Raw genomic sequence first — 20603 nt, 5'->3', positions numbered from 1 at the left:
GATCATCTATGATCTCTTTCTTTAGTCCAATATGGAGACTACAGATAGAAGAAAATAAATGCCCAATAAAAATAAAAAAGATTTGAAGGTCAGTGTCAACTATCATTATCACTTGCAAAACCCGTTTATCAGCCATCAGTTATTTTGAATGTGATGCAACAACAACATTACATTTATATACAAAACACAAAATACTGCAGATGCTGGAAATTTAAAAACAAAAACAGAAGTCGCTGGGAACACTCAGCAGGTCAGGCAGTGTCTATGGAGAAAGGAAAGTGAGCCAACTTTTCGGGTCCACGACCCTTCGTCAGAACTGAGGCATGTTGGGAGGGAGAGGCTTTTAAGGGCAAACAGAGAGGGGGGAAGGCAGAGCAAGGAAGACAAAAGGAGGAAATGGGGTAGAGTCCAGGGGATGATGGGTTAATGAGGTGTAAATGATGCAGAACAAAGGGGGAGTTGCAACAAAGTACAAATTGGCTGTTGCATTTCATCTACAAATACATAGTCAGTCCACTTTACAGAATATAAGTGCTTCAAGACATCTCAACGACATGATAAGGCTCTATATCAAATACAAAAATAATTATTAATATTTCTGTAAACAATATTTATACAAGTAATTTCAATACTAAAATTTAGGCTTTTACTATTACTGTATCAAAAGGATACCATTAAGTGATTAAAATAATATTTTTCATAGTGTAACATACACAGTGGAACAAAGTATAAATGTCGAGGAAGGTTGAGGCGGCTTGATAGGGAAAATAGCTATAGATATGCATTTTGTATATCACGTACAAAAACATTGCTAAATTCGGACGATAAAGTAAAAATCACATGATTAATGGGTGAAAACACTGCAATCATTATGCAAGAAAAAACAAGAACCACTCAGGTATACTTTGAAACGACAAGAACAAGTTGCATTTATATAGTGCCTTTCAAGTCAGGAGGAGGCACTGGATAGCTGGAAGGTTTGGACCCCAGCTGGGGGTTAGAGTTAAGAGGTTGAGGGTAGGAGGAGGGGATGGGACTGATGACCAAAGGCACAGTCAAAGAGGAAGGTCTTGGGATGGGCCTTGAAGGAGGCAAGGAAGTGTTGGTAAAGCAAAGGGACTCCAGAATGGCGTTCCAGAGGGTGGGAGCAGAAAGGCTGAAGATCCGACTGCCGATGGAGCAGGCCAGCCTGCTTTGGCAATAACTAGCCTAGTATGTAAGACAGAAGCCATCCTTCATGGCTCCGTCAGAGTCTCCTCACCTATAGCTCTAACCTTGTCAACCTCCTGGGGTTGTCTTTCAAACTCATTAAACCTTTGTACAATTATGGTGTCTGGTTTGATTTCTGGCTGTCCTTCCTACCCCACATTTTGTCCATAACCAGGACTTTTCTACAATCTCTATCACAACACTTGCCCCCACCCTAACGCACCCTAAAATCTGCTGAAACCCTTGCCCATGCTTTTGCCACATCCTGCATTGATTTCTCTGATTGGTGGTCTCCCCAGTTAACTATCCACGGGGTCCAACTCATTAAAAAAAAACTCTTCTGCCTGAACTCCTCACCTGCACCAAACTCCTCGCATCAATCCCCATCAGGCTCCACTTCTCCTAAAGGATAATTTTCAAGGAACTCATCCTCACATTCAAATTCCTTCACCCCTTAGCACTTCCCTAACTCTGTGACCTGCTCATACCTCCTGATGTATGTATGTTCCCCAATCCCTCTGCACTACCCTCAGTGGCCATACCTTCAGCCACTATGACCCTAACCTTTGAAACATCTGCCTGTGTCCATCTTTAAATCCCGCCCTAACATTTACTTGTTCTGCAGCACTTACTGTCACTTCACCCTTCCCTTCGATGTCCAAAATACTACTGTACAGTGCTCCAAGGTGCTAGCCTGGATGAAGGGCACTAAATAAATGCAGGTTGATGTTGAAATCATTAGCAAGGTGGTGGGGGGGGGGGGGAGGAAGAGAAGAAATCAAGATGAATTAAAAATATACAAAATATAAAATTCACTCGACAGTACATCCTGCGCAGCGCTTTGAGGCGTCTCAAAAGACGTGATGAGGCACGATATCAAATGCAAGGATTATTACTTCGATTGAACACCCGGTTGAGGCCGAAATCCATTGCATGTCCTAAAACCGCAAGTGCAGCTTTCCTGCTTAAGTTATCTCAGACTGCAACAAGTTGCAGTGCATTCATTCACTCTGTGGGGTGATGAACAGCAGCAAAAGTTGCATTTCAGCAACAGGTCCGAGGCATTAAGGACGGAGGGAGGGAGGGGGGGGGGGTGAGAAATGGTTAAGCATTAAACCCCGGGCCCTGCAAATAAACCAGAGGTCAACTGGTAACAGAGCACAGCAGAGACACACACACAGACAGACCGACAGCACCTCTTGCAGCTGGAGCTGGGAGGACAGATGCGCCGTCAGGTGCAGGAAGCAATCCTTCGTGATGCAGAGTCTCAGCTCCGCGCTCGCAGCCCCGGAGCCGCCGTTCAGCAGCATCCTCCTCCTCCTCCTCCTCCGCCAGACCAGGCCGAGCCCCTCGCACCGCCCCCCTTGTCCTCCTCTCGCTCACTTCCTCCCCTTTTTTCAGCCTAACCCGAGAGCCGCGGGAACTTTAGTGGCCAGGCCGACCGCCTCTCAAAAGGCCGCTCCGCTGTCAGCGGCACTGAGCAGAGCCCGCGGGGAGGGGAGGGCAGGGCCCGCGGGGAGGGGAGGGCAGGGCCCGCGGGGAGGGGAGGGCAGGGCCCGCGGGGAGGGGAGGGCAGAGCCCGCGGGGAGGGGAGGGCCCGCGGGGAGGGGAGGGCCCGCGGGAGGGGAGGGCAGGCCCGCGGGGAGGGAGGGCCCGCGGGGAGGGGAGGGCAGAGCCCGCGGGAGGGAGGGCCCGCGGGGAGGGGAGGGCAGGGCCCGCGGGGAGGGGAGGGCAGGGCCCGCGGGAGGGAGGGCAGGGCCCGCGAGGGGGGAGGCCCGCGGGGAGGGCAGGGCCCGCGGGGAGGGCAGGGCCCGCGGGGAGGGGAGGGCAGGGCCGGAGGGGAGGGCCGGTAACCGTTACTGTCAGAACTCCCAGCCCTTCCCTCAAATTCAAACACGTTCTGCAGCGCGAGCCAACGGCGCGAGCGTCACATGCACAACATATGGTGTGAGTGACTGACAGCACGAGCGACCTATCACATCGCGCAGGTCCGCCCGCCCTCCCGTCGCCTCATCCAATCGGAGCCCTGGGGGAAAGCGGGAAAGGGGGGGGTTAAGACCTGTGCGCACGCGCAGCTCAGGGTGTGTAGCTGTGGGTGGGGCTGTGTGTGTGTGTGTGAGTGTCTGATGGCCGCTCCGGCTCCAGAGGTGCACAAGCACCACCAGCAGAAGAGCGTGTGCTTCACGAGGCCCAAGTACAGAGAGGGCCGCAGACTGAGGGCTGTGAAAGTAAGTGTTGCCAAACTCCACCGCGGGGGCTCCCGTCACACAGCCGAGCGACGCCTGGATCCGCTCTGCAGTGTTTACATCCCTCCAAGGCCTCGCCGACCCCCTCTCTCCTCACAGCACCACCCGCTGCCTTCCGCTCTACCGGCTCCGGCCTCCTCCCTGTCCCCCCGTCGTCCCCCCCGAGCCCTCCTCCCTGTGCCCCCCCCTGTCCCCCCCGAGCCCTCCTCCCTGTGCCCCATCCGAGCCCTCCTCCCTGTCCCCCCCCCCCCCGAGCCCTCCTCCCTGTCCCCCCCCCCCCCCCGAGCCCTCCTCCCTGTCCCCCCCCCCCCCCCCCGAGCCCTCCTCCCTGTCCCCCCCCCCCCCCCCGAGCCCTCCTCCCTGTCCCCCCCCCCCCCGAGCCCTCCTCCCTGTCCCCTCCCTGTCCCCCCGTCCCCCCCGAGCCCTCCGCGGCACCCCCGGCAGCCGAGCCTCAGCCGCTACACCCCGAGACTGTGGACCTCCCCCCCCCCCATCCCTCCCCTCGCCCCCTCTTTTCCCATTTTCAGGTTGCGCCTGAGGACCTTCCACTTCCGACTGTGCCTGTGGCCCCCCTCCTCCTCCTCCTCCTCCCCCCCTCCCCCTCCCGCGGCTCAGTGGCTCAGCGTCGGGTTCCACCATTGCTAAGCGCTCTGGGACGCCGCCCGCTGTGGGGGGCGCTCTATGAATGCAAGTCGCTGCTGCCTTGTTGAGGAGCTTGTCCTGCCTCGGGTGTCACTGACCCTGGGCGGCATTGGGCCACTGGGAGGCAGTGTGTAAGAGTTTTGGCCCTTGTTACCACAACAACAACAACAACATCACATTTGTACAGTGCCCCTTCGCGTCGCGAGGATGTCCCGGGGCGCTGGACCATCAGTGTTTCGGACCCGAGCTGGGGGGCGGGATCAGGGCGGGTGGAGGGCAAGCGGGGAAAGGAGGGTGATCGAAGGCACAGTTGACGAGGAGGGTCTTGAGGTTCATCTTGAAGGAGGTAAGGGAGGGAGGCAGAGGGTCTGTGGGATGGAGTTCCAGAGGGTGGGGGCAGAGTGGCTGAAGGCTTGACCACCACTGTTGCTATGTTGCTATACTCCCATTTGTGGAGTTCTGTAGCTCAGTGGTTAGAGCACTTGCTTTGCAAGTGAGAGACCCGAGTTCAATTCCAGGCAGAGGGCGAAACCTTGGGCAAGTTTCCTTACTCCACACAGAGCCTAATAATAATCCCTCCAAAAAACAAAACAATAATAAATTGGTCAATTTCAATCTACGACTGTTTGTGGGACATTGCTCTGCACAATTGGCTGCCGCGTTCGCCCACAAATATACAGTCAATTCACTTTACAGTATATTCTGTGAAGCGCTTTGGGACGTCCTCCCGACGTGAAGAGCGCTATATCAAATGCAAGGATTATTATTATTATTATGGGGGATGCGAAGCAGACCGGAGCAGACAGGTTGGTAGAGGTTTAGGAGATTGCAGAGGTAGAGGGGAACAACGCCAACAAGGTGAGGACCAGGAACTTGAACTGTATCCTGTGTGTGATGGGAAGCCAGTGGAGTCGGGCAAGGATGGGGGTGATAGGATCACGGAGCCTGGTGTGGGAGAGGACACAGGCTGCAGTGTTCTGGATGATCTGCAGCTTATAGAGGGAGGAGTTGGGGAGGCCGACAAGCGGTGAGTTTGCGTAGTCGAGCCTGGATGTTATGAATGCGTGTATGAGGGTTTCAGTGGCCTGCGGTGTCAGATAGTGGCGGATCCGGGTGATGTTGCGGAGGTGAGGGAAGGCCGAGCGGGTCATGACGTGAATGTGGGGTAAAAAGGATAGTTGAGGGTCAAACGAGATGCCAAGGTTTCTGACCGGCTTAGTAAGGTGGAGTGAGCACCATGGGCGGTGATGCTGTCAGTGTCTGAGCTGAGGAGGCGCTGACGGAAGCGAACCAGGAGAACCTCCGTCTTGTCGATGTTTAACTGTACAAAGTCAGCTCTCATCCAGGACTTGATGTCTGACAGTCATTCTGTCAGGACAGCAGTGATCCTGGAGTCGAGGGAGGAAGCAGAGTTGGGTGTGATCCGCATACATGTGGAAAACACGTAGCTGCAGTGTACAGTTGCAGCTCTCGAATAAGAAAAATCCTTGCTACTGATGTAGCACCTTATCAAGGTGCCGAGATACCTCCAAACGCTTCACAGAATATACTGTAAATTGGAGTGACAGTGTATTTTGTACGTGAACTGCGGAAGCCAGCTGCACACAGCAATGTCCCACAAGTAACCATGAAACGATTGACCAGTTTTATTTTTATTTTGGGGTTCTTTTGGGGCTCTCTTCTCTTTTCTAATAGTGCCAATGGATATTTAATGTCCACTTAAACAGGCGGAGAGGACCTTGATCTGTAATGCTTCATTTGTGAATCTGCAAGCAGTGCCACAGCAGTTCAGTAAATGTGTTTGTCAGACTGGATAACTGCTGGATGAGTTTTCACTTTCTCCAACGCGACTTTGACAAAACTTAGTCAATGGTGCTCGGTTTCCGTCCACGCCTCCTTGCCCACTGAGCTTCCCTTTTGCTCTCTCCCAAAACATGAAGCTTGTGCGGAATCTGTTTTGGTTGACCCCCTACTCTCCTTTAAACCTTTCATCAGGGCACTGGCTAAAGTCCATTCTCCTCCATCTTTGAAACATCACCCACTCAGGTTCCCAGTCAGCTTTAAGACGTCTTTTTTGACGATTTTCTGAAGTAAAATGCACTATGTAAATGTAAATTATTATTGTGTGCATTCAGCTTTCTACACTATTCTATATTCTAGGTATATACAATAAATTTGGAATCGAGGCACCTGTTAATACAAGGAGTACCAGCTATAGGTGTCATGAAGGAGTTGGTTGAACTTTTTGCTTTGTATGGAACCATTGAAGAGTACTCTGTACTGGATGAATACCCGGCAGAGGAATTTACTGAAGTTTACAAAATCAAATACCAGCGATTGCAGAGTGCGAGGTAATGAGCTGCTGAGGTGCCATCTTACTATATAATATCTGGTTCTGGAATATTTTCAATTGCTTCTTTATTGTATTTGTAATATGTGTTCTGTTTAAAAAAAAAAGAGCTTGTATTTTCTTAGCTCCTGTATCGTCAAATTATCAAAGTGCTTCATAGAAATTGCAATCAAGTGACTGTTTATAGGCCCAACCTGGAGTAATAATAATAATAATCCTTACATTTGATATAGCACTGTTCACGTCGGGAGGATGTCCCAAAGCGCTTCACAGAACACACTGTAAAGTGAATTGACTGTATATTTGTGGGCGAACGTGGCAGCCAATTGCGCACAGCAATGTCCTACAAACAGTCGTAGATTGAAAATGACCAATTTATTATTGTTTTGTTTTGGAGGGATTATTGGAGGCATGTGGAGTAAGGAAACTTGCCCAAGGTTTCGCCCTCTGCCTGGAATTGAACTCAGGTTTCTCACTTGCAAAGCGAGTGCTCTAACCACTGAGCTACAGGACTCCACGTAATGCATGCAATTCTGGTTACCAGTAAGGTCTTCCCTCTTATAGCAAGGTCATAAGGACATTGGAGAGAATACAACAAAGGGTAATTGAATTGATAGTGATAACTGGGAATTAGGCACCTAGGCTATGCTATACAGAAACTGAATGTTCACCCTAAGGAGGAAAAGGCTTTAGGATAGATATTTTTGAAATAAAGGGTAGAGGTAAACTGAACCCTGGTATGTTTAACATGGTCAAGGGAATATGGAATCAAGTTCAGAGGAGGGAAGGCGAATAGAAAGTTCAGATTTAATTGTTTTATACACACAAATAACAATTTGCTTTTATATGTCACCTTTCTCATAGAATGTCCCAAAGTGTTTTCCAAAGACAGATTGGGAGCTCAAGCAGGATGAAGTGGGAAGGCATGGCTGAAAGCACAATCAAAAATAAAGGTTTTTAGACAGGTTTTGAAAGCAGAGAGTGAGAAGCAAACTGGAGGGAATTTGGAAGAGAGTTCCAGAGGAAAGGAACAAAGAACCTAAAAGCTTGCTTACCAAAGGGCCAGAGTTTGTGGGGCAGGAAAATAGGATTGCAGGAGTTCATAGAGTATTAGGCTGGGGCAAGGCCATGAGACAATTGAAGGTAAGGGCAAGATCTCTAAAGTTGATCCGCTGAGGAGTGAAGAGTCATTGGAGCTGGGTGTGTCCTTGTGGAGCCTAGTTTTAGAGAGAATGCAGATTTCGGAGCTCTGGGTGAACTAAATAGTAGTTATTTATGTGGAAGATGCACACGTAATATAAAAATGTTTTTATTACATACAGTAAATATAAACCATGTATTTTCAACTATTTTAGAATAGCGAAACGCAAACTGGATGAAAGAAGTTTCTTTGGTAGTTTGCTTCATGTGTGTTATGCACCAGAATTTGAAACCGTTGAGGACACCAGAGCAAAATTAAAGGACAGGAGAAGGTACATAGCAAGAGCAACAAAGCAAGGTTTGTTCCAGACATTTTATTTTAATTTTTTCCATTTTTTTAAAGAAAACTTATCTTCTGATTCATGCTTTTAACAAAAGATGTTTTTCCATCAATGAAGAAGTTATGTTCTTGGGTTCAGTAGCCACTTGTGGCAAAAAAATCCATGACTTAACAGCCTCTGTGTGGAGGGGATGTCCTAACTTTCCTATTAATTCTTACAATCACAATTATGAATTTATGTCCCTTGTATTCAATGTTTAAGTTGTTAAATTTTAATTTTTAAATGATTTATTCTTACTAAGTTAGAAAGACACTTTTGATTGTGGATACAAATAGTTAAATAAATCCCTGATGTCCAGAAATACTTGATGAGGTTCTATTTGGATCAGATACTGCATGAAGAACAAAATTACAGTATGTTATGATCTTAAGTTTACTTGTTGGATAAATAATAGTGGCGCATTGTGTTTACCATTTACATGTGGAGTTTATAAGTTTTGTTCATTTCTATTTTGAAGACTAATGCCTGTTTAGATAGTGATAATGTAGCTGCCAATTGTTCTATGTATACATTGTCATGATAACAGCCAGGATCTTCTCTTTAGATGTATACATGAATGAAAAGGGAATAGGAAGGAGTACGGAGTGGGTCGATTTCTTGGGCAAGTTTCTTTACTCCACACGCCTAATAATAATCCTACCAAAAAAAAAACTTGTTCATTTTCAATCCACGACTGTTTGTGGGACACTGCTGTGCGCAATTGGCTGCTGCGTTTCGCCCACAAATATACAGTCAATTCACTTTACAGCATATTCTGTGAAGTGCTTTGAGACAGCTAGAAAATGTGAAAAGCACTATATAAAAATGCAAGGATTATTATTAATATCTAAACACTGGCACAGCCTAGTTGGGTTGAGTGGCCTGTTTCTGCCAATCGACTAACAATCAGGTTCATACTTACTGTTAGGTAAACACAGGTTTGTGTGTGAAGTAAGGAAACTTGCATAAGGTTTCACTCCGCCTGCAGATTGATCACCTTTCTTTCCTCCTTTACCTTTTTTTTGCATTAGATGTAGACCTGCACAAGATAGAAAAGAAACCCGACAATTCAGTTCCATTACAGAATCCTCACATGGAAGTACTTTCCAAAAAGCCTGAACTCTTTGGGGGTTCAGAACCAAACCAGGAAGAATGGAACACTGGGTATTCCATGTATGACTATCCTATGTTACCACCTCCTCCACAGCCTGACTACCAACTTCCCAAAGGCAGACAAATGAACTGTTTGGGCTATCCTCCGGTGCCTATGTCACATGCCACCTCACCAAAAGACTTCAATATTTCTCCTGAAAATTCTGCAGGTTTTAGATCTGAATTACCTTGGTTTCCTAACAGAAAACTGCATAAACCTGAGGAGTTTCGTAGAGCAGAAGGAGAAAGTTGTTCTTTTAATGTCATTGAGTGCACATCATCTTTAAAGAGGAATGTTTCTAGATTTGTTCCAAGGACTGCTCAGCTGCAGAATCGGAAAAGAATGAAAGAACAAATGACCATGAATGCTTTTGGTGATTTGGATAGCGATAGGACTGCAGTTTTAATAGGACCAAAACTTCCACAAGTTCAAAAGGTCGACCTGGGTGATAATTCTCTGAATGTCTCAGCTAATATGATTCGAAATAAATTAACAGAGGTAAGTTTTAAATAATCCATAAATTTATATTATGTATTTGTCTTGTGCTATCAAACCACAGTCCCTTTGCCCCGTCCCCTCCCTTGCTTCCTTCAAGGCCTATTTCAAGACCCTACTCTTAAACTGCGCCTTTGGTCCCCTTCCTACTCTCCCTGCCCTCCTGATTCTACCCCTGTTTGGATCCCAATCCCTGATTCTCCAGCGCCTTGAAACGTCCTCCCGACGTGAAAGTCTTCAGGAAGAAATGGAAAGTCTTCAGGTGTGATCTGAAGATGGGGGAAAGAGAAGGCAAAGCAGAGGAATTGAGGCAGAGTTCCATAATGTTGGGGCATAGTGGCTGAAAGCACGGCTGCCAATGGTAGAGAGGAGGAGGCACTGGTAGGGTCAAGAAGACAATTACCTGCTTGTTGTGCCATTAAACTTCATACAGAGAGCTCGCTATAGTTTTTCAGTCACAAAGAAGAAACAAACACTTGATATTTTCATCAAAAGAGAAATGGAGGGTAAACTAATAGATGAGTCATTGAGTTTGCTGTCAAGGATGTTCAGAAGTGGCATTGGTGGAGACCATAGAACAGTTTACAGGCATGCTTTCCAGACCCAGGGTGATATGTGGGAGGTGCTGCCAATAGAGGAGAACATTTCAATCAAAATCATTTATAATAATCCTTGCATTTGATGTAGCTCTTTATTGCGTCTTCGAGACGTTTCAAAATGCTTCACAGAATATACTGTGAAGTGAATAGACTATATTTTGTGGGTGAAACGTGGCAACCAATTGTAAGGAAACATGCCCAACATTTTGCCCTGCCTGGGAATCGAAAACAGGTCCCCTTGCTTGTTAGGCGAGAGCTCTAACCACTAAGCTAATTTATGTTAAATTAGAGGAGGATTTTATTTGTATGAGGTACAGATTGGATTTAAGCCAGAAGCTGAGGCTTGAGTTCTATCAGCTCAAAAACCCAGTGCATTATTGGGGGAGCTTTGTGTTGCCCAATGCTGTCCTTTGGATGAGACATTATGTACTGTTTTCCTGTGTAGGTGGACAGTAAAGATTTTATAACACTTTTGTAAAGAGAAGGGAAGTTTTTCCCAGTGTCTTGGTTAATAGTTCTCCAGATAAATGTATTCACTTTGGGGCTGGCACAAACACTGCCACATTTGCCTACATAACAATTGTTGCACTTCGCAGTAATTGTAGGTGAAGAATTTGAGCTATTTCAATATGATAAAAGAAACAAAAGTGCAGGTTCTTTAAACAGTGGAATTTTTCATTTGAAAACTAACTTTCCTTTTTTACCAGGTCTTGTCCGTCCCTACAACAGCAACTGAAAAAAATGAAGCACCTCAAACAAAAGCTCCAAAACAACGCAGGAGAATTTAAAGATGGGGACTGTAATGGTATCAACTCTAGATAGTCGAATTGGGGGATTGTCCACTGCATTGTCGGAAGTGCAGTCCTTCAGAGAAGATCTTAAAGTTCATGGCTGTTTTGTGGAGCCTTGTTGTATACAGAATGACTGTCACATTCACTTACAAATACACAGCCATCTCACTTTACTGGAAAAAACCTTAAGTGCTTTGAGACATTTTGCCATGGTGAGACGCTGTATCAGATGCAAGGATTCTTACCACTTATGTTCACAAGATAGGATTTGAAGCACTCTATGAAGAGCAGGCTTCTGAAAGGTTAAGTTGCATTTAATTACCTACAGACCATGTTAATACAGTAAAAGGAACATATTTTCCATTTTGTTAAATTATTAAAGTTGTCTTATTTTTTCACTAGATAAATGAATATCTGAACAAATAAATATCTGAACCAAACTTTTATTCTGTTTTTAATAACATTCAAATGTTATGCTAAGGCTTTACAATGCATTTGTCGTCATAGCACAAATCTGTTTTAGTTTTGAAAAAACGATGGCTGGTTATCATTAAAATGTTAACGGTATAATTATTGTGAAGCGCTTCAAGACATCTCACTGACATGATAAGGCACAATATCAAATGCAAGGTTTATTAATATATTATTAATAATTAATATATTAATAATGCTATAGATACGGTAATACAGTAACCATATTTAATTATGAATAGTATGGATATGGTAGTAATTTGAAAGTACGATAAGCCGATATGTTTATCCAGATTCAATTGCATTTAAGACTTTCTATGTCAACAGCAACTTGTATTTATATAGCACCTTCACGAGGGGTAATGGCCCAGAGTGCTGTATGTCTTAATCATTTTAAAAAAATTAACCTCCATCCTAGATTTAGAGATCAGACATGACCAATGTTCATAAATGCAAATACAAATATTTCATTATGGAACTCTCATATGAAGATGTATTACATCAAAAATACAGGCTTAAAGGAGAATGAATATTGGTCCAAGAACTGTCTTAAAACTATTTTTAAATTCTTGATTTTGCTTAACGTCAAAAGAAGGTTGGATTTTGTTTTTGAGTTAATTGAAAAGCAAACCTGTTAACTAATGCAACCAATTGCAGTTTAATGGAAGCACTGGTAAGTGTGAGAGATACATTCAACATAGTTCTTTAAATATCGCATTTTTAAAAAAATCAAATAACTCATTGGAATTAAGGATACCCACTCTTAAGTTTTTACTTTTCTTATGTTGTCATACAATAGTACTTACTATAATTAAAACAAACTTCAGTAGGTGCTACAAAACTAAAAAATATTTAATTGTGTGAAAATGCACATCACCTTCCATCTACAGTAAAATGCACAGACTATTATGGAAGAAAAGTCAAACATTGATGATAGCAGCAATTTTTATCACCAATTCTTAAGAGAAACGAGGAACGAAAATATCTGAAGCAGCTAAGTGAAATAATGTAAACACTTCACACTCCAAGATAGTTCAGCTGATATTATTGCTCAGTGTATCACAGACCCAGGAAGGTACCAATTACACTTTTTGTTATTAGCTAAGTTAGCTGATCGCACCATTGGCAGTATTGAGTTGGTACAATCAAATTCAGCACCACTGAAATAGGGAGGGGGAAAATTTGAAAAACAACCAGCGTTTGACTCTAAATTACTATTGAGTGGCATTCCAGCCTTTGCTGGACAGTATGCAGGTCTCTGCAGGAGATGATTTGGCTTGGCTGTAGGACATTGCTTCTTTACACTTACTTACATCCGTACATAAATAAAGAATTGCCATTTCAGCAAGGTAACAGATGACCAGGGTCCCAATATATTTCAGTGCCTTCAATGAAAAAGCATAATGCAACCGAAAACAAATCATAATTGGCTCTGAACTGTCATGAGGACATTACCTGAAAAAATCTTATGTCTCCATAATTGTCAGCAGTAGAGAGAGGTTTCTAAACAAAAGGGAACTTGTAGCTCTTTTGAAAAACTTATGATTAAACGGCACATCAATTCCATTAGTTTAGAAACCAATTGCAAATCAAACCATTATTTGTTTTGCCAAATTCCCAGTTTATTCTGGTATAAATGAGATTATAAAACCATCTCAGGAATAGGATCATAGGTAGCTAATTTGGATTCCAGTTCATTCTGGGTTTGGAACTATGAATTCCTAGCACATGCACAGTGTTAATATTTAGAGAATTTATGGGAGGGGGGGGGTCTGACCCATGCAGAAACATCACCATGCTTAAGAGTATCCAAACCAAGTTGAGATTTCCATGCATCCCACCTACACATAGAAATTCCAGAGGTAGATAGAATGCGTACTCTCTCCCTGGAGGGATGCATCCTGCTTACCTAAATTCTGGAAAATATTAGGTGCAGGTTGGCAAGAGCCAAGGCTTGGGAACCCCAGAGTGAGTGTGTATTGGGTACTATTGAGTCAAACAGCTAAACCGCATAGTTTGCCATTGATATTGCTGTCAGGCAAACTTTCCAGCTGCTGTCCAGCTTGGACTAGCCTACCTGTTAGGGCCTTGGCTTACAGAGTTAAAAGGAGCTGAGCAGGATGATTCCCTGTCCCCGGTGACTGGTCTGCTCTTCCAGATCCTGTCGATGAGCCAGGGTGGCTGTGCTGTCTTCAGCAGTGCCCTGGAATACTAGTTGTATTGGATATTGCTTTAGTTTCAGTTAGGTGCCACATAAGTATCAGAGGCAACAATGCTCATTAACGCAGTCTGACTGGAGGGAGAGGAGGGACATTTTTGTTAGTACATGAACACTTATAAGCCAAATAAGTAACATTAAAATTTGTTTATTATATTTGGTAAGATCCATGCTATTCCTAAAACCTTGCAAGTCTATGATCTTGGAGTGGATTTCCTATAATCAAATTCAAGCTTTTTTTTAATACATAAAATGTACATTTTGTTCTCTTAACTGACGTATATAAAACACGAGGAATATTTTGACCAACTTATAATGCAGAGGTTTGTGTGTTTATTGTACCACTTAATTCTTCATGTAATTAATGCAAATGTGACTGCTGCTGAGTTGTGCAAGAAGATGATGTAATGTTCATTACTGAGAAAAAACAGCCAGTTGCATGGTGATTAAATTATCCTAGTCCTCAACACTCAAGCTATTGGTAACCAATGATGAAATAGTTTTGACCTTCATGAATACAATGAAGAAGAATCGATGCAGATTAATGTTCCTTGGTTTTCTTGAAGGCTTGGTCTTCGAAGGCAAGAGCAGTCTAGACAAAAGATAAGAAAAAAGTACTAACATTTATTTTCAAGTATAAATCTATTGTTTGGATCATGTTGTACTACTCATATATTTTGTCAACTACAAATTCGGTCTCTCAAAAGCTCTTCTCCCCCGGCCTCCCTCCTCTACCCCCCATAAACTCCAGCTTATCCAGATTATGGATACAAGACATGGAGCTAGTGAAAGACTCCCAAAGAAATACAAACAAGAGGAGACAGACAGAGTGATACACACAGAGCAAAAAATGACATTCGCTGGGAACACTGAGAGTTCTGACGAAGGGTCGTGGATCCCAAAATATTGACTCACTTTCCTTTCTCCATAGATGCTGCCTGACCTGCTGAGTGTTCCCAGCTACTTCTGTTTTTGTTTCAGATTTCCAGCATCTGCAGTATTTTACATTTTGTTTCTAAACAAATGACATTGATTAATTCATGTAGTTACCCTCACTTATGGCAGCTCACTCCTACCTTTGTTACCAGATAAACCTTTCTCATTGTTGCTCATTCTCAGATGGGTCACTTTACTATCCCCCAGTGCCTTCGTCGCCTCCTCCCTTTCCTCCTTCAAGGCCGGTCTCAAGACCTTTCTCTTTGACCGTGCCTTCAGCTCCCCTCTCGACTCTCTACCCCTCCTCGCTCCCTCCCTTCCCTCCCCTCACCCTGACCATTCCCCCCTCCTCACTCCCTCCCCTCCCTTCACCCTGACCATTTCCCCCCTGCTCAGGTCCTGACCCAACTGTACAGCGCCTTGGGACGTCCTCCCGACGTGAAAGGCGCTCTATAAATGGAATCTTGTTGTTGTTGTTGTACTAGTTGTATGGTATAATTTAATATCTACATTTCATTTAGTTTATTGGCAATCTTACCTTTGAATCTGGAAGGCAGGGTCCAAAAGCTTCCAACAAGAGGTTTTCATCTTTTACTGCTTTCTCAAAGTCTGCATACGAAACCTTGTTATCATGATCATAATCCTAGTAATGTAAATGACACATTTTGATATCACAAATTGCCATTCAGATTTAAGAACATAGAACATAAGAATATAAGAAAAGCTAGAGAAAAAAGATCAAGGTCCATCTAGTTCACGTTCCACCTTACAGGCGGTCGCATGCACATATGTCCCAAACTACCTATGTACTATATCCCATCATGTAATCTGTGTTTGAAAGAATCAACATTTCCTGCTTCAATCAATAACAACAACAACAACAAGATTGCATTTATAGAGTGCCTTTCACGTCGGGAGGACGTCCCAAGGCGCTGGACAGTTGGGTCGGGACCCGAGCAGGGGGGAACTGGTCAGGAGGAAGGGAGGGAGCGAGGAGGGGGTAGAGAGTCGAGAGGGGAGCTGAAGGCACGGTCAAAGAGAAAGGTCTTGAGACTGGCCTTGAAGGAGGAAAGGGAGGAGGCGGCGAAGGCACTGGGGAATGGAGTTCCTGAGCCTAGGGGCTGAGAGGCTGAAAGCCCGGCCACTGATGGTAGGGCGGTTGGGGCGGGGGATGTGGAGCAGACCGGAGCCAGAGGAACGGAGGGTACGGGCAGGTAAGTAGGGGGATAGTAGGTCGAAGAGGTAGGAGGGTGCAAGGCCGTGAATGGCCTTGTAGGTGAGGATGAGGATCTTGAATTCGATCCTCTGGGGGATGGGGAGCCAGTGGAGGCGAGCGAGGGTGGGAGTGATGTGGTTGCGAATCATCTCCCTTGGGAGCCTGTTCCACAGGTTCACTATTCCCTCACTGAAATAGTGTTTGTGCAGATTCGTTCTGAATTTGCCTCCCTTCAATCGCAGGCCATATGATCTGGTTTTACTATTCTGGACGAGTTGAAACAGCCTGTTGTGATTTATATTGTCTTACCCCTTTAGAATTTTAAGATTTACTTTAGATTATACTAGGCATCACAACAATTTTGCACGCTTACACCTCTGGGATATGGGTTCAAATCCATTTTAAGATGATGGTGAAAGTTGTTTCTCAATGCCAATTAAGTGTTGAATGTGAGGAGAGGTTCACCAGTTTCAAACCACTTCCTACTTGATACAGCCATCCCTTTGACATAAATTCACAATCTCACTTAAAATAAAGAAGACTGAGGTGGGAAATAGGAAAACAAAATAGCATTTGAGCAGGAGTGGATTTTGAGAAAAAGAGAGGGAGCTATTTGATCACTTAACCAGGGAGCATGACATTAAGTGCCAAGATATGAAAGGTCTGCCATTCCCCTAAATTGACAATTCAACAATTTAAGGTGTCAACTGAACATTTCAGCTAAAAAAAAAGTATCTTCATGTGATTTTCTCACCATTTTTTTCAGTGCTATCTCAACTAGGTCTTTCACTCCCTCATCAGGGTCTTCTTCACTTGGTTGTTTGATAAGACTTGTCTTGAGCATGTGAAACATCTCTTCTCTTGAAACATGTCCGTCTCCATTCAGATCAAAAACATCAAAACAGTCTGGATCAAAATAATCCAAAAGCAATAATGAATTGGAATATGATTGTTATGCCTTATGTTTAGTGCCACACAGAATATATAAATCACACATTCAATATAAACTTACATTTAATCTTTTCGTCCAAAGTCCCTCTGAGGAATACAGATAACCCTTCAATCCATTCCCTTACATTGACATAGCCATCATTGTCTCTGTCAAATGCACGAAAAACTGGAAAATAGCACAAAAATTCAAACTTATTTGGAATGTCAATGTTATTTACCTTTACTGAGTCTATAGACAAGACTGGATTCTAAGGGTAATATACCAACATTTATTTTATCTTAAAATCACATATATTTCATTCTTTTCATCCATAAAAAGAAAGCATAAAGTCAACATAGTTGTTTTACAATGAACATACAAAATGTTGTACAGCACACTAAAATGATAAAATTGCTGCTTTTTCATGATAAAACAGAGATATCTAGACATATTTGACATTGGAGAAGAATACCAAGCGGTATCTTGAAAACATCCAAATTACCAACATTAGTANTTTTTGAGAATGGATAGGGTGATGCTAGATAGACAAGCAGTGGGAACTTGCCAGACAGTGCTTTTGATGGCTGCTATTTCAGCTGGTTAAACTCCCAACAGTACCGCTACCCATCCACCCCCCCGATCCCCAATCCTTTCCTCTTGACAACCTGTATCTAATTTTCTCTGGAATTAGATAATCAGCGTGTATCCTTCCAGGGATAGATTGTACACTCCAATACTGACACAAAGACATTTCCTGTGTAGGTGGCATACGTAATTCAAACTCTGTTTTTGGATACTTTTTTTCACAATTCACTGGTCGTGGGGAGAAAGAATGGAAAACATTTGCAGAACTTTTTATCAGGAGATTAGCTAAGCTTGAAGTTCATGATAAAGTTAATTGTTCTCGCTCTGTAATTGGAATTGGATTGATGATCTGAAAGATGTTTTTGGTTCCTTGCTCTCTTATCATACATTTTTAATGCAGTATATTGTAGACCAGCATTACCAAACCTCTTGCAGTCATGTATTATGAATATCCTTAAGAGATATCTGCAGTATTCTGTAGTACTCGCCTCTATCCATGATCATGTCATCTGTCATTCCAAATGTGTTGTGGAGAATATTTCTAAATGTATTTCGATCCAGTCCATTTCCGATACGGCGCTCAGAAGGTGTACTGATAAGCGTATTAAAGAGCTTCATTAAACAATCCACTTCATATCGATTGACTGCAACAATAAGAGAAGAAAAATAAATGGTTTAAACTGAATGTGAAATGCATATATGTTTAAGAAATACGTTAACCTTTAGTGGAAAGATTATTGAAATGATTCATTCTAATTAATGTTACCAAAATGTATATATATTATATCTAAATATATATATAAATTCATACTCAGTAATTCCTTGTTATCCTTTAGAACTGGTGGGTAGAAAAAGCGTGATAGAAAACATTTTTACAACATTCCCTGATGTGGCATCATAAATTCTGCTCCAGTGATTTATTATCAATGACGAATATTGCCAAAGTCCTTCTTCCCCATTCAGAGTGTCACACCAGCTACTGATGCAGAACAGGGGCTTCTAAACAAACTGTCTGATGCCATACCATTGTATTTCACCATTGTATCAAAAATGTGATAAAACGCCTCTGAGGAACACCCCAACTTTTACAGATATCTCCCTTCATATTATATACATTTTTGTCAAAGCTGTCCTTGGTCCTCTCCTTTTTGATATTTACTTGCTCTTGTCAGGGATATCCTTCTGACGTGAATGGCGCTATATAAATGCGCCATTCATGTTTGTTAGTATAGTCCACTTTCTCTTTAACGTGTGCTAAAGAAATACATTCTAAAAATAATTTGGGTTTTCAAAACAAGCACCACTAAATTCTGAAAATACAGATCATTCTGATTTTGTGAATAGCTATAATTCTCTGTACAATTATATTTTATGTTTAAATTCTAATGTAATTGTGGGTGTGCTTGGAGAGTGCATGGAGATTTGGAGAGTCTGTGGAGGTATTTGGAGAGTGGATGGAGGTATTTGGAGAGTGGGTGAGGGTATTTAGAGAGTGTGGGAGTATTTGGAGAGTGGGTTGGGGTGGGGTATTTGGAGAGGGCGTGGGGGGGGTATTTGGAGAGGGCGTGGGGTGTGGGTATTTGGAGAGGATGTGGGGTGGGGGTATTTGGAGAGGGCGTGGGGTGGGGGTATTTGGAGAGGGCGTGGGGTGGGTAGTTTGGAGAGAGTGAGGTGGGGGTATTTGGAGAGAGCGTGGGGTGGGTATTTGGAGAGAACGTGGGGTGGGTATTTGTAGAGAGCGTAGTGGGGTAGTTGGAGAGCGTGGGGGGGTAGTTGGAGAACGTGGGTGGGTAGTGAGAGAGGTGGGGGGTAGTTGGAGAGAGTGTGGGGGAGTAGTTGGAGAGAGCGCGGGGGGGTAGTTGGAGAGCGCGGGGGGGTAGTTGGAGAGAGCGTGGGGGGGTGGTTGGAGAGAGCGTGGGGGGGTGGTTGGAGAGCGTGAGGGGGTAGTTGGAGAGCGTGGGGGGTAGTTGGAGAGCGTGGGGGGTGGTTGGAGAGCGTGAGGGGGTAGTTGGAGAGCGTGGGGGGTAGTTGGAGATCGTGGGGGTGTAGTTGGAGAGCGTGGGGGGGTAGTTGGAGAGCGTGGGGGGGTAGTTGGAGAGCGTGGGGGGGTAGTTGGAGAGCGTGGGGGGGTAGTTGGAGAGCGTGGGGGGGTAGTTGGAGAGCGTGGGGGGGTAGTTGGAATACTATATACAGTTCTGGCCGTTGCAGTACAGGAGGGATGTTGCAACAATTGAGAGGATACAGAGGAGGGCAACCAGAATGACTGAAGGGATGGAGGGATTGGATTATGAGGAGCCATTGCATAACCTGGATATGTTCACGCTGGAGAAGAGAAAGTAGAGAAGTGATATGACTACTGTTTTTAAGATTCTAACGGGACGAGATAATGTAGACTATGATAAGCTATTTTATCTTATGCTGAACAGTAGAACCAGAGAAATTAGCCTGAGTTTGAAGGGGAGTAAATTCAAAACTAATCAGCAGAAACATTATTTCAGTCAGCCAATGCTAAATTTATGGAAAAGGCTCCCTCGGGAGATGGTGGAAGCAAAAATTGTTGATTCATTCAAATGCAAGTTAGATAAGATTTCTCTCTTATCCCTTATAAGAAGGGATACAGTATATGTGTCATTTGAGTTACAGCATATGGAAAGTGTGGTGTGCTTGGGAGAAAAAAGCAACTTTGGACCTATGGTTCCCAAAGCTTTCCTCGCCTCATGCGTGTATTGTAGACTAATCGATAGAAATTGATAGTCAACATCTCCATTATTAATGTAGCATGTGACACCTCAATACCCCCTCACCCCGATCGCCCCTCACCCCGATCGCCCCTCACCCCGATCGCCCCTCACCCCCCGATCGCCCCTCACCCCCCGATCGCCCCTCACCCCGATCGCCCCTCACCCCGATCGCCCCTCACCCCGATCGCCCCTCACCCCGATCGCCCCTCATCCTGATACTCTGTATCCCGATACCCCCTCAACCCAATACCCCTTTATCCCAATACCTCCTTATCCCTAACCCCCTTTATCCCAACACTCCAATACCCCTCTCCCGCCCCTCTCCCGCCCCCAACTTCCCGGACACTCACAGTGCTTGGCTAGTTTGGTCAGGGTCTCGGCCTGTTTCTGCTGCTTCTTTCTACTCAAAGCGGTGGGTTGCGCCATCGCCCTGGGGTCCCGGGAGCGCGACTGTCTGTGTCCAATCTTCACTCTTTCCTCCTCCTCCTCTGTCTGTGTCT

General features: G+C 44.4%; 3 protein-coding genes across 3 annotated transcripts in view; 1 reads left to right on the top strand and 2 right to left on the bottom strand.

Moving 5' to 3' along the window:
• pex1 (peroxisomal biogenesis factor 1) overlaps window positions 1-2653 on the bottom strand; it is a 36332-nt gene extending 33679 nt beyond the window's left edge. Inside the window, exon 1 of the mRNA XM_007903106.2 lies at window positions 2406-2653. Coding sequence (XP_007901297.1) covers window positions 2406-2519 — 114 coding nt within the window. The 5' untranslated portion in view covers window positions 2520-2653. The remainder of the gene's footprint in view (window positions 1-2405) is intronic.
• A 609-nt stretch (window positions 2654-3262) lies between these two features.
• Window positions 3263-11445, top strand: rbm48 (RNA binding motif protein 48). The gene is made up of 5 exons (XM_007903093.2): window positions 3263-3437; window positions 6258-6448; window positions 7803-7945; window positions 8999-9618; window positions 10922-11445. Exons 1-5 carry the CDS (start codon window positions 3336-3338, stop codon window positions 11000-11002), a joined length of 1137 nt encoding a protein of 378 aa, XP_007901284.1. The 5' UTR covers window positions 3263-3335; the 3' UTR covers window positions 11003-11445.
• A 2381-nt stretch (window positions 11446-13826) lies between these two features.
• Window positions 13827-20603, bottom strand: efcab1 (EF-hand calcium binding domain 1). Its single transcript, XM_007903079.2, has 6 exons — window positions 20454-20603; window positions 17851-18006; window positions 16859-16963; window positions 16601-16752; window positions 15169-15273; window positions 13827-14286 (listed from the first exon to the last, which is right to left on the bottom strand). The coding sequence occupies exons 1-6, from the start codon at window positions 20527-20529 to the stop codon at window positions 14236-14238; spliced, it is 645 nt and encodes a 214-aa protein (XP_007901270.1). The 5' UTR covers window positions 20530-20603; the 3' UTR covers window positions 13827-14235.

This window comes from Callorhinchus milii, unplaced genomic scaffold (assembly GCF_018977255.1).
Source record: "Callorhinchus milii isolate IMCB2004 unplaced genomic scaffold, IMCB_Cmil_1.0 Scaffold2, whole genome shotgun sequence".
In the NCBI taxonomy this organism is placed as follows: domain Eukaryota; kingdom Metazoa; phylum Chordata; class Chondrichthyes; order Chimaeriformes; family Callorhinchidae; genus Callorhinchus; species Callorhinchus milii.
The sequence above is the reverse complement of the archived record's forward strand: the minus strand, read 5'-3'. Positions and strand labels throughout refer to the sequence as shown.

Coding starts and splice junctions, on each gene's coding strand:
- efcab1 (XM_007903079.2), bottom strand. CDS start 20,529: ATGGCGCAACCCACCGCTTTGAGTAGAAAGAAGCAGCAGAAACAGGCC. Junction 16,964..17,850: donor TGACATGATCATGGATAGAG/GCGAGTACTACA, acceptor GCTATTTTCCAG/TTTTTCGTGCATTTGACAGA. Junction 16,753..16,858: donor TTTGGACGAAAAGATTAAAT/GTAAGTTTATAT, acceptor ATTTTGATCCAG/ACTGTTTTGATGTTTTTGAT.
- rbm48 (XM_007903093.2), top strand. CDS start 3,336: ATGGCCGCTCCGGCTCCAGAGGTGCACAAGCACCACCAGCAGAAGAGC. Junction 6,449..7,802: donor CAGCGATTGCAGAGTGCGAG/GTAATGAGCTGC, acceptor CAACTATTTTAG/AATAGCGAAACGCAAACTGG. Junction 7,946..8,998: donor AGCAAGAGCAACAAAGCAAG/GTTTGTTCCAGA, acceptor TTTTTGCATTAG/ATGTAGACCTGCACAAGATA.